We start from the raw sequence: 13,734 nt of genomic DNA, 5'->3' as shown, positions 1-13,734 counted from the left end.
AGTGAAATGCAATATAGTGAATGAATGAAACTGGTGTAGTGTCACATAAACTTTGAGTCAGCAGTTGTCTGAAGCTTCTTCAGCAGGAGTGAAAGGGAAGTGGGAAGTGCTGGCAAAGTACTGAATAATAATAGTTTTTACTGGATTTCTGCTTATGACAGGAAGTAAAGGAGAAAATAATATCAGCAAGTTAAGCAGTTGATAGATGTATAGCTACAGAGCACTTGCTTCATGGGTGATGCATATGAGTACAGTATTCTAAAAACGAGAGAATATGATTGAGGGGGATATGAGAATTTATCTTCCATAACTTTCTCTTTGCATCCTACTGCTATGTATTTTTCAGAACGAAACAAGACAATATTTCACTAGTTAGGATTTAATCATTTATTTTCAGGTGATCAAGTTAAGTAATTAATGCTGGTGTTTTCTTTTTCTTTTTCTTAGTGGATGTTCAGGAAAAAAAAAAAAAAAATTTGAGTACTTCACATTTGCTTTGTCATATTTTTTCATCAACCACAGATGTTCATGGACCACCCATACCATTAAACACCCTGTGTCGTAATGGGCAACACCCATTGGTTTTGCCCTTGAGGTTTGGCTGTGGATGTTGCACTGTCAGTATTCTTTTTCATTAGGCATTTGTGTTGATATTTTTGTAGCCTGTGCATATCTTACATCATCCACATTATAAATGCATTATTCAGGTTTATGTTTGCAAGCAGAGCTGTGTACATAAAGTACTTCCTGAAGAAATTAAATCTATATTCTTATCTGATTGTTTCTGAGATGAGATTATTAAGTAGAGTTTCAAGCACCCTGAAAAAGATACAAGACATTCAAGGAGAGTTGAGAAGCTGTGGTAGTGATGATGGCTGTCAGAATACCTGGTTTCAGTATCACACTACAGGAAAGTCCAATTATGTTTTCATTAAGCAGTATGCTGATATGATAGACCTTATGTTCATAATGTTTTTCATTAAGCAGTATGCTGATATGATAGACCTTATGTTCATAATGCAATTTTTGTAGCTGTATTTTTAATATCGGTAATCCATGTCGTATCATCCTTGTATCGTTTATAAGGGTTCCAACATGCTTGCATGGATCAGTCTTCCAGTTACATGTATGATCATCATCCTGCCTCTTTTTCCTCCCTGCAGATGGGATGCAGTGGTGTACAGAAAACCAGGAAAAGGAAAGAATACAACTGTGTGAAAACTTATCAACAGCATGCTTAGTGAAATAGGCCACACATGCATTCATTCATTATTCAAGCCTCTAGAATCCTGGCTTACCTGATAAGAAGAAGAACAATAGGAACCTAGTGCCAAAATCCAGCACAAAGTCGGATCATCGGCTACAAGTTGTGTACATTGGGTGGGGTCCGGAACACAGACACGGCTTCATGTAGGAAATGGGTCAATGGAAGAGGTATATCATATCACACATGGGACTACTGAGGTAAGGAATAGAATTAGATGTCAGAAAGAAGACCAATAGAGGTAAGGAAGGACATGATATTACGGAAGGAAAAATATGGTGATTCTCGGAGAAAGTCTGCAAGAAGAGGGGTATGTTGGATGCAAGACAAAAAAGGAAATGCAACACGTCGCTGTATAGTGTAAAGAGGACAATCAAGGAAAATATGCCGTATGGAGAGAATGGTATTGCACTGAGTACAAAGGGGAGGGCGACCACCGACATCAAATAAGAGTGCTTACCTGATAAGTACACTGTGCATACATAGCTTCATATGTACCCTGTCCACAGTAGTTTCATATATACCTATCAGACAGAATCAGCCTAACTATCAAGTTCAAAAGAGGTGCCAAATCATAGTCATACACTCCTCTGTACAAGATCCTTCCAAACAGCTGACTAGGTTTATCAACCTCCGTCTCACTTTCTTACATATTCATTTACCTTATCTATCCACCTTTTTGGCTTGCCACACCTCCTATCTTCAAACTCTTAGATACACCTTCCACTTACTCACTCTCCACACAACCATACCATCTAAGCATTCACTCTCTGACTTGGGTATTTACCGATTTCCTCACCCCACACACATTCCTCAGCAGCCCTATTTCAAGTGCTTTAATTTTCATACAGCTCCATAGATTCAAACCTATATGTACAGTAAGTACTAACAATTTAAGCAAGCCTCTCACATCTGTCACTCAGACCTGTTTCTTATCAAGGCCTTCATAGCAACATTTTTTTTTTTTTTTTTTTTTTTTTTTTTTTAAATAACCTTCTGCTCTGTCCTACCACCCAGTTACTAAAATCCCCTCAACAATTTTAGTATCTTGTCAATCACTACATCACAGCATCACCTACTGTCTCAGCAACCATCACTTAGCTCTGCTTGACATTAACTTTTAAGGCATAACGCTCGGACATCCACAATGTCTTATCCACTTCAAGCAAGCACCATAGCATCATCTGCTACCTTAGATTTCAAATACTCCCCTCTTCACCATTAATTTCCAACCTACTCTCTTTCCGTAATTCAAGTTTTTGGGTGGATGTGCAATGTGTCCTTGAATGCATGGCCTAGGGGGCTAGGTTTATGATGGAAGAGTTAAGAGGAAGGATAGGACTGGAGTGTATTGGTGTGCAGCACATCCACCAAAAAATGTGAGTTATGGAAAGAGAGAGATGAGATGCAGATAGATATATATTTATTTATTTATAACCAGCCTCCATAATTCCATACCATAAGGGGTGGCCATTTGACTCTGAGTTAGTTTAACAGGATGGGGCACTAACCCTCCACCAAACCGCTTGTTGACATGTAGGGAACACGTATGGGTTGGTTTATGGTTACCACCCAATGTTGTAAATGGTTTCTTGGCTTACAGAAAACCATTAGGCTTGTCACTCAATGTAAAGCTACTCTAAAAGGAAATAACAGTAAGCAATTGTGACAGGAAAGATGGGAGAAATGGGAAGAAAGGAGGGCAGGCACAGAAAAAGAATGAAAAAGGTGAAGGAAGCAGCAAGAAGCAAGACATCAGGTGAGTGAATGATGGTCACCACCACCTACCACCTATGTACTGGATCTAAACATCTCAAAACATCTATTAAGCTACCACATAAGACATTCCTCAGCTGTACCTGTATTGGATGTACAGGTATTGTGAGGTCCACTGAAGGACCAGCCCTTTTCTGGTTCTCAGATGCACACAGGGAGATCAAGAGTGGACCTTCATTTTGTGTACTAAATGTAAAGCATTTGCACCACTCTCCTGACAATTTCTTAAGAACTTAATGATCGAGTGTGACAGGCATTCCAATCACATCGCCCTAAAAGGGTCCACTTTCCAGGGGTGGTTAAAGCTTATTACTCACATAATGCCACTGAGGTGTGAGCAATTGGTTGCTCTCCCGTTATATCTTTGGATGAAGTATCGTAGTTCCATGTCCTTGTGCTCCTGAAGGAGCAATACTAGACTGGACAATGGATGGACAGTTGAACTGACAGGATGCTAGCCTATAGGGTGTCCCAAGAAATGTACGATAAACTTCAGGAGGCTATTGTTGGGCAAGTTGAGTAACCAATGCTGTCACAATCTGGGCCTAATTCTCAACTGAGCTACAATGACTGGTACCCATAAGGGTAAAAATGGTCTGATAATTTATATAATCACTAAATGTATTTACCTAATGGCTGAAAATTGGATCCATGTTGCTGTAGCATTTTTAAGAAAGAAAATTGGCCTAAAAGTATCCCCATGAAGTTTCTCATGTCTTCTGGTACATTGTGAGTACAGTAGTAGCTGATTAATCTGTCTACAACCAGCACCCACTTTATATGTCTGCAGCAGCTTGAGCCTTGAACCATAGTCAGCTCACATGCTGATCAGGATGTGAAAATGATTACCACTGAGCTGCTGCCACACAAACATTTTACATCTTTCACAACATTTAAAATACCAGTACTCTTCACTTGCAACAACAGAATTAATGTTACAACATATCAAACCCACATAAAATTATGAAATATTAATTTATTACTTTACTATAAACTATAAAAAGATTTTTTAAAGTAAACCTAATACCAAGAATGTTTCACTGAAAGAAATGCAAATTCGGAATGCAGTGCAATCAAACACAAAACTAAGAAGGAACTATTTACAGACACCAGAACTGTTGACTTTTCAAGACCTTGGAACACTGCCTGGCACATAAGAATAGAAATACAAAGTTCTGGTAAATGACAAGTACTGTTTACATATTAATTCCATAATTCTAAAGGTTCTATACCAATCTGTACAAACACTGTTCTGATCTGAGGCAGTGAACCACAACCAGCATCACCAATGGAGATATTCTGCACCCTGATGATTTCATCATTTCATTGTATATTAACAGATTATCAGGTTCCAAGACTATTCCCTGTAAATCCTCATTCAGACTTGTTATTACTCAGGCACTGCACTATCAGCCTGACTTACAATACTCAGCACTATAATTTGTTTGTTTTTATGGCTCTTTGACTGCATGGATTCATGTAAAAGTACACACAGTGATACTCAGAACAGCCTGTGAATGGTACAACCTTTTAAAGTTAACTAGAAATATTGCTGGTAAAGAGGAGAAAGAAAAATATGTATTGAAAAGCATGTGGCCTTAAACACTGTACAATGTGCAATGGCTGACAAGTTGAGTCAAAATTAAAAGAGGGCTAAAAATGTCAACCTCTTATTCAAGGGCTTAACCCCTTCAATCTGACGTGTTTTACTGATTTGTTTCCTCCAGATAACTGTATTCATCTGTGGTGAGATAATTTACTGTAAAGAGGTAAAGACTACTTTGTAACCTCTCAAGTTCATAAAGTTTCCAAAGCTGAATACATTATGTGAAATTAGCAATAACAGAGTACAAAATGTCATCTGACTGAAAGTGCTATGGTGCAGGCTTGGTAATGAACTCTTTTACATGATAATACCAGAACTGTCTAACAAATTATTATTACAGACAAAGTTGTCAGAGTGCAAATATATCTCCTGTGACACCAAAATCATTACTTGGTTTAACAGCAGAAGTTTCATTACGTGTACTGTGATCAACATGAAGAGCGAACTTGATCTGATGATGCAGGATACAAGAATAAAATAAAGGAACAACAGAGGGTTTGCAGCATTTTTTTTTTTTTTTTTTAATGGAGAAAATGTATGACTTTCATGGTTTTAAATGAAGACTGAATTAATTACAAGTTTAGCTTAAAACAAGTTGAAGCAAGACAAAATGAATATAAATATGTTGTGCCCTGCATCCCTGAATTCCACAATACAGTACTGATCTGTAATGTTACTGTATATAACTGATAAAGCTATCATATTCATGAACATGAATTGACCAAAAAAAAAATATATATATTATTATGACTGGGAATCATGACAAATATGTTTTTATAAAAATTTAAATGTAAACACTTAAAATACATTGTCAATCTAACAAATCCCCTACCAGATGTAGGAGAGTCACATGCTACCCAAGCTTGGGCCAGTAACAATAGTAAAAAGCTAAAAATAAAAAATAATAAAAATTTTCAACTAACTTGTCCTCTACTCCACAACAGTTAGCAACCCTTCCAGCACTCATTAATTATGCACCATCACAGACTGCACAAAGCAACTCTTGACTAAAATTATTATCAACTAAGTTAGTAGCAAGTTGACTACGACAAACAACCTACTAAATACAAACATCATTAAGAAATAGTAACCCTGTTTTCATAATGATCCTTGGAACTTTGGTTTTCAGCAACTGGGGGGAAGTGTGGTAAAGCTTGCGAGGCACTGACCACTATCATCAATGCTTGCCCAGTTCTCAAAGACTTTTGTGTATGGCTTACTCCCATGTCTTAATGCTAAACTTGAGATCATAGATTTAAAAGCTTATCTGAATGGATTCACATCAGGTAATCAAAGGTACTTATTTGACAGTAACGTGCAAAATTAAATGGTCTATGGTTTGACATGGACTGATAAATATGGACAAAACTGAAATCATATACCATTATCTGAAAGATGTACAGTACTCTTAACACAACACTCATAGCACCATGAAATATTCTTAATCCAAGTAGCATTTTAAATCCACACGAGTATCTGTTAAAACAATATTAACACTAGTAAGCCAAAAGATTCTGCCCAGAGAATCTTCAATAGTAACCGCATTAATTGCCAAGCACCTACACTGATGTAAAATTAAGAAGGTTTCACAAAATAAAGATTTCAAAATCTGATCTTGTGAATACTTGGCCCCAAAACTGTCTAAATAAAACATTCACAACCTTAACAGTGCATTACATCTACCTAGCATAAAAGTATTATTAAAAATGATAACCATCTAAAAGGGCCAGAAACTTCAAGAAATATTGTATTAAAACTTTACAAAAAAAAATTATTAACAGCTCACTACTTACAGTATCATGTCTTGCTAACAACTTACAAGTCTTCAATCACTGACAGACAACAAATCAGTGCTGTGCAAGTAACCAGTCCAACAGCCATTTCTATGCACTACAAAAGAACCATAATACTCCTACATGCCCAAAATCCAGATGTTGTACTGAATTGTGAGGTATACAATCCCTTCCTTTTTTATTTTTTCAAAACCATCAATGCCAGCAAACAGCCAAAATACTGAAATATGAAATGCACTTTCTACTAAATCAACCATCAAAGTACTAATGAGCAGAAAGTATTACTATATGGCATTGTGTGCTATATAGAACGTTACCAATGTATCATTTTCGAAGTTTTCTCTAGCTAGCTCTGAGGTGTCTTGCAAACTTTGCTGTTAATAACAGATTTGTGAAATCTATTATTTAAAATAACATTAACAAGCAGATTGCTTGTGTCTGCCTGGGGGTTTAGGGTAGGATAATTTGGAGCTGGGGATAAGCAAAGAAGAGTGACTGAATAAGATATACATGACATGGGATGGGGAAAAGGGGTAGATAAAAAGCTTACTGAACCTGACTAGGATGCAAACTTATTTTCTTTTATCTGGTAGGACAAGGAACATATAAATGTATATCACCCTTCTTAATCTGGGAGGTGAGATTACAGACTAGCCTAAACAACCAGGCAGGAAAAGCACAGCAATCTATGCAACCCGAAATAGTGGGTAGAGCAGAACCTACAGACTACGAGACGAGCAGAGCCTGCACAACCCAAGGTTAGGACCGAAGGCTGCCTACATGACTTGGAGAATCTGGCTTGCCTCAAACACTGTGCCAGGAGGGAGAATGACGGGGGAGGACACATGACCCGCTTCCACACAAACAAGGTTTGGGAATTCCTCCTCCCCAAAATCTGGAATCTCCTTAGCCTTTTCAATCCATGGATTCCATACCACTGCAATGAAAACACCAGGTTAATATTTACATTTAATGCCATACTGGATCAAGTTTTAATTTTCTAATGCTACCACTGATGTGCTGCCTTTTTACTTTATGTTTAAAATTTACTAAATCCCCCAAGTACCTTCCTTACAACTGCTCCAGAGCTCGAGCATGAATACCAAGGAATTTTTAAATCATGTTAACTTATCAGTTATCCTGAATACTGTACATGGATACCAATACTGGATAACTATGATCTAGATAAATAAAATGTAAATCTGCAGTACAGCTCGCCTAATCTGATTAAATCAGTTTGCTGACAGGAGGATCTGTTCTACAAACCTAAATGACTGCACAGTACACTGATCATCGAATATTGCATAAACAGTTTTAATGGGTGGTGAATCATGGGTCTTGCAAACTCAAAAGGGCATTTAATGAGTACCCTATATATAGTTCACATATTGGTGGTGACCTCACATTTCATGATCTGATTATTACAATCATACTACCAGCTAGTAAGCTGGTAAGACATCCGGCTGTACTCTGATGTGACCTCTGACCTAAGTTAATTATAATCACCTGAGGATGTACTGTATTACTAGTACTGTACCAATCTCCACTTTCACTGAATTGATAGTTACCAACAGATTACTGTTGACAATTTTTTAAAATAAAACAATACTTAGAGCTGTAATTTACTACTGATACACCTTGATATCCAAGCAGTATAAGAAATAAGGACTTGCATATGGCTGCTTTCAATGCTGAATGGTCACCAGCAACATTCCAGACAAACCCCCAACCTTGAGGTCCCTGTTCAGAGCAACATCCCAGATTTCCTATAGTCTGCCCACATATCTCTCCTATGTGTTCAGGTCACCACAGTAGAGCACACATTTACTCATGCATTCTCTCTCGATGTTCAAACCACCTTACCCTACTCACACATATTACCTCAGAAATACTTTGTGCCATAACACACACAACTCTTCTTCAGCGTGGCATGATGCATGTCTCAACAATTACATTTCAGTATGCTCTAATCTGCAAACATCTTATTCCTCTACTACCCATTTTTCACTACCATATACATGAAATACAGTTACCTATATGTTTGAAGAAAGAATCCATTTGCTGTCAATATGGGCAATATTTCTAAGCCTTTTCCAACCATTTCAAGCTCAAGTGTTTGTACCACCTTCTCCAGTCCCACAATAATCATAGCCCCAGAAAGCAAACAAACTAGCCTAGAGGCAGTAATCATGGACATCCTGTAGGGAGGGTTCCCAGGAGGAAGCAAAGTGATGATGATGATGATCATCATCATCGCTATCAGGACCTCCTTTCCCACCCTTGGGCAGGGTGCGTAGCAATGTCCAGAAAGTCCGAGTTTGCCCACTTAAATGGGCCACACTTCTATTCACTCATCATTCAAGCTCCTAGAATCTTGGCTCTATCTGACACACCAAAAACTTTCACCACATTCTGTAGCTTCATATAAAAGTATCCAATAAAGATGAAGGTAATGAGTAAAATTCAGCAACACTCTGCAGCAAAATATCTCCAATGAATAAATACATCCTCCAGCCTTGGATGTACCACACTATGTCCACTGAATATGGCACACTCATAACTGGTTATGTCTTGCAATCCACCTTCTACGTACATACAAAGCAAGGGTCTTTTCTGATAAATCAATGGACAAATACTGTACTTAATATACACTTTTACTGATGCCATCACTCCACAAAGCTATTAATATCTATCTATCTATTGCCAGACGCCTCAATCCCGTTTGGGGTGGCCACAAACAAATCGCCTCCAAGTCACCCTGTCCCCCGCCATTTCACTGCCCTGCTCCCAACTCACACCCCCCTCTCTCATATACCTCTCCACCCCATCCCTCCATCTCATCCTTGGCCTCCCCCTCCCTCTTCCCCCCTCCACCTCACTCACATACACTCTCTTCGTCAGTCTTTCACCCTCCATCCTCTCCACATGGCCAAACCACCTCAATGTGTTCCTCGTAACGCTTCCTATCAAACCCACATCCACACCACAACGCTCCTTTATATCCTCATTCGTCAGTCTGTCTCTCCATGTGACTCCACAGGCTCCTCTTAAATAACTCATTTCCACTGCTCTCACTCTTGACTTGTGTCCTTCCAACAACGTCCAAGCTTCACTTCCATACGTTAGAGTTGGTGTCACAATACTGTCATGTAGTAACTTCTTCACTTCCATGCTCACTTCCCTGTTTCTTATCACTGCTTTCAAAGAACCAGCAACCTTTCTTCCCTGCTGTACCCTTTCAAGCACTTCACCCTCCAAACCTCCATCCTTACTCATCACACTACCCAAGTACTTAAACGTACTCACATTTTCCAATTCCTCACCATCTAACCTCGCTGTACATTCACTGACTTCACCTCTCTCAAAGACCATCACTTTACTCTTCCCTACATTCACCTTTAGATTCCATTTCTTACACACTCTCCCAAACTCATCCACCAAGCCTTGCAGCTCCCCTTCGTCTTCACTCAACAACACAGTATCATCTGCAAACAACAGTACAGGGAGTTTCCAAACACTATCCTCTCTCACCAGGGCCACTCCAACATCCACTACCCTACCTTGTACCTCTTTTATTACCCCCATCCATGTACAGATTGAACAATATAAAAATGGAAATAATTCAATGGTGGTGATAATCCAATTACATGCGTGCATGACTTCAGTACAATAAAAAACATACCAGTGTCAACAAGGTTGTATTTCTGCATCCTCATCTTTCGGCCACTAACAACATTAGTAATAATATGCTCCAGTGGGGTGTTTTGGTAGATACGATCCGTCCATTCATTAATTGTCACCACATCTCGATGCTCCTGGTAGAGTGTACCCTCACGAGTCTACCAGAAAAAAAGGGACAATCACTTCAAGCACTGGCCATAATAGCTCTGGGAACTAGAATCGCTGCTGGATTTGGAATAAGGTTAATGGATACTATAGTCTACTTATTTTTCACACTCCTGCTACACGCCCTCCCCAGGTTAAACATATCTTGACTTTGGAAGCTCAACCTTATGGAAAGGTCTTGCAGTGTCCTAGGTATGTCTATACAGTACTTATCACTGCTGTGTGACAAGTAACATTATCATTACAGTGCATACCAGTACAGCATGTGCATTTGCTGCTTCTACATAAGTATTGTACAGTATTTAAGTAAATTCAATTACGGTAAATTTCAACTCTCATTTAGCTTTCTACATAGGAATCACTGCTTAACCCACGGAGTGTCAATAGATACATACTGTATAAAACTGAAAAAATGTATGTAAACATAAGTATTAATTAAACTCACTGGAGACTCAAACTAAACAACACTGTTCAACTGTTTTATGAAAGTGGTATGACATTAACCTCATCAACCCAATGAGGTAGCTTATATTTTATTCTTACCATCCCCAAGAAATGTTATTTAGGTTAGACAACTTTTTTGAACTGGGGGGGTTCAGGTATCACCTTCTCTAAACCCTCCATTACAAAAGATAAAGTTGAATAAAATCAATTTAAGGTAGAATGAATAAACTAAGAGTATATGAAGTGTTGAGAATGACGGGCAAACTCACCAAAACACAGTTTTGAGAAAACGAGGGTTAAAGTTTGCCAGTATGCAAATCATCATATCTCTGCTGTACATCTACCAATTTTGCTGCATGAGGTCTCACTTTAAAGCTCATTTAACCCATACCATGCTGTGCTGGAGAGAGAGAGAGAGAGAGAGAGAGAGAGAGAGAGAGAGAGAGAGAGAGTGAGAAACTGATACCCCTCTATGCCAGGTGATTTTGGATTTTTTTTTCTGGTTACATGGGCTTAATACATCAATATATGATCCCTGGCACTAATAAAAGTAATCACCAAAGCCAGAAACTTGGTTGAATTGAGTCAGGCTGGTGCCACTTGACCTATGAAATCTTCAAGGTTACTGGAAGAGCAGAGCGGCTGTGAGCCTATGAAGACTCAACTTGCCTCCTGCGCTCCTAAATCAATGTTGTTATGCGAAACAGAGAAATGTCTGAAGTTGGCGAGATACGTTATTACCTTCTGTTTTACTTCAGTTGCTTGCAATGACTTCACAATGCTGCACAATGTAGATCTACGTCACCAATGTTTCTGAAGGGGGACATAGATCATGTCACTAGCGTGGTACAGGTTAATGCAGAATGTCTCTCTTGCGAAAAACTGCTGTGTATGGGTATAGTGCAGAACTTATCTTATGCTCAGGCACATGTAGCTTAGTTTTGGTTGAAACACCCACTTGGCCTTAGTTCCTTTTCGCTTAGCCTGCATTTGTATCCCCTGATCTTTTTGCACTTATCTTTTTCTAATGTACCCTGATGTACTGGGCTGTGGATCACTATCACTATTACTCATTCTGCTCATGGATGACATAGAAAAAACATGATTTAAAGAGCATGTCACAAAGACATCATAGACTGTGGGAAGCTGATGATAAACAGTGGCCGTGGGGGAAGCTGGGAGCTGCCCAGAAGTGACTGTAGCAAGATGTTCATTGGCTCACGCCATCCTACCGGCATGCTGATTGGTTCAAGGAATAGATAAAGCGGGTGACTGGCCAGGAGCACCACGGGAGAGTTCACCTCTGTCAGCCCAAGCCACATATCAACTCTTGCTCATGACTTTGGCTGAATACGCCATAGCTTTTCATGGGGTTTACCTTAAGACGACAGAGGTGAACTTGCATCCATCCATTCTCATATTGTTGAGTGAAGTCTACTGAAAATGCTCGTATAAAAATTAAATTTTTGCTCGGGTGGCGAGTTTGTGTCTGTCATTTTCAACATCTAATATCACCTGATCCAAATGCAGGGTTTCTCTGCATTCTAAACCAAAAATTGCAACATACCTTATCAATATATGTGCAGCCTCTCATGCCAGTGATCTGACAGCGGCGCACATCTGGAACCTTGAAGTAGGTGTGAAGTAGGAAGGTGAAGGACAAAGTCTCTGCTCCAGGGTTGTATACAGAGATGTTGAAGTGCAATTCCTTCTCTCGCAGGATGAGACGGTATGTTAGGCTGAATCTGTATCAAAGGGTGTTGTTTGAGTCCATCAAGTAATATGACTAACGCTATTTTAAAATACATACTTCACCTAATCCTGTGTTGCCCCATGAGGAGTGTAGAAGCCCAGGGTTAGGCAATTTGGTCCTGACATTTAAGGTTAGAGTGATCAGCCTCACTCCTCCCTGAGTGGCATTACATGAGCAATAAACCCCAGCCACCCCTTGGGTGTAAACCTACACAGGCTGAATCCAGTTGGAGCATGTGAATTACCCACTAAATCACCAGGTGCCATAATTTGGTTATATGGTTACCACCCAGCATAGTACTATGGTTTCCTGGTGTACAGGAAACCATTGGGCTTGTCACTCAATGTAGTGTCACAAATAGACAGAATGATGAGGAAGGAAAGGAGGATTATATATATTAATATTAAAACAGAAACATGTGCATGCATGCATGCACTCCATGGCACAAGACTGTAAGGAAATTGGGTAGGGTAAAAATTATTTATTCTGATCCCCTGTACCTAAGCTTCTATCCTGCCTCAGCGAGACTTGGTAATGTGTTCATACTTTCAGGAGCAGCCAGGGTCAGCTAGCTGACCCTCTTAGGTTAGGACTCTACAGATTACAGACCTGTGTATTGTAAGTCATCAACTGTAGTGAACTAATAAACAAATATTTACTACTGTACTACACAGGCTGTTTTACATCAAAAACTCAAAATGACTTCAAAACAAAGTTGTGATAGCAAGTAAAAGAAAAACAAACTACCAAAGACCAGCACACGAAAGCATCTGTTAAAAAGGCAGTCTATGAGCAAACCATTCCAATACTGCCTTGTTAATGATCAAGCTACTTTCACTGCACTGACTGCATAATATAAACAGAACTGTCCCTAAAGTTTGACAAATTAAAAGGAGTTTCATCACTGTGAGGCTGCAGCTGAACCTATCAGACACTCAGCAGTTTGTCTGTAACTTTATAAACTTCTGGCTCCAGTAAGGTCTGGTTAAATCCCTTCGAGCCTTACTAAACGAGAATATATTTTAATTTTGCTCACCATCCACTCACTCGATGCAGTACTGCTCTTGGGTAACTGCCCCTTTCCTCTCTTCCTTTCTTCTTGCCTTCCTCCCTCTTCTGTCTGTCTATCTTTCTTTCATTCTTTCCTCTTCCTCCTGTTTATGGGTGACTCCACGGTGTGTAACAAGCCAAATGGTTTCCTGTACACCAGGAAACCACTTACTATGCTGGGTGGTAACCATATAACCAAATT

At 39.2% G+C, this 13,734-nt stretch overlaps 1 protein-coding gene across 1 annotated transcript in view; it reads right to left on the bottom strand.

Annotated features, from left to right (window-relative positions):
- Window positions 1-5,157: 5,157 nt before the first annotated feature.
- The window catches only part of LOC145403657 (uncharacterized), a 28,927-nt gene continuing 20,350 nt past the window's right edge, over window positions 5,158-13,734 (bottom strand). The window contains exons 5-7 of the mRNA XM_080275344.1: window positions 12,297-12,474; window positions 10,122-10,278; window positions 5,158-7,376 (exon numbers count right to left, since the gene is read on the bottom strand). Coding sequence (XP_080131470.1) covers window positions 7,216-7,376; window positions 10,122-10,278; window positions 12,297-12,474 — 496 coding nt within the window. The 3' untranslated portion in view covers window positions 5,158-7,215. The remainder of the gene's footprint in view (window positions 7,377-10,121; window positions 10,279-12,296; window positions 12,475-13,734) is intronic.

This window comes from Coenobita brevimanus, chromosome 61, assembly GCF_032717465.1.
Source record: "Coenobita brevimanus isolate Jiangsu-jjx chromosome 61, ASM3271746v2, whole genome shotgun sequence".
Classification (NCBI taxonomy): domain Eukaryota; kingdom Metazoa; phylum Arthropoda; class Malacostraca; order Decapoda; family Coenobitidae; genus Coenobita; species Coenobita brevimanus.
The sequence above is the reverse complement of the archived record's forward strand: the minus strand, read 5'-3'. Positions and strand labels throughout refer to the sequence as shown.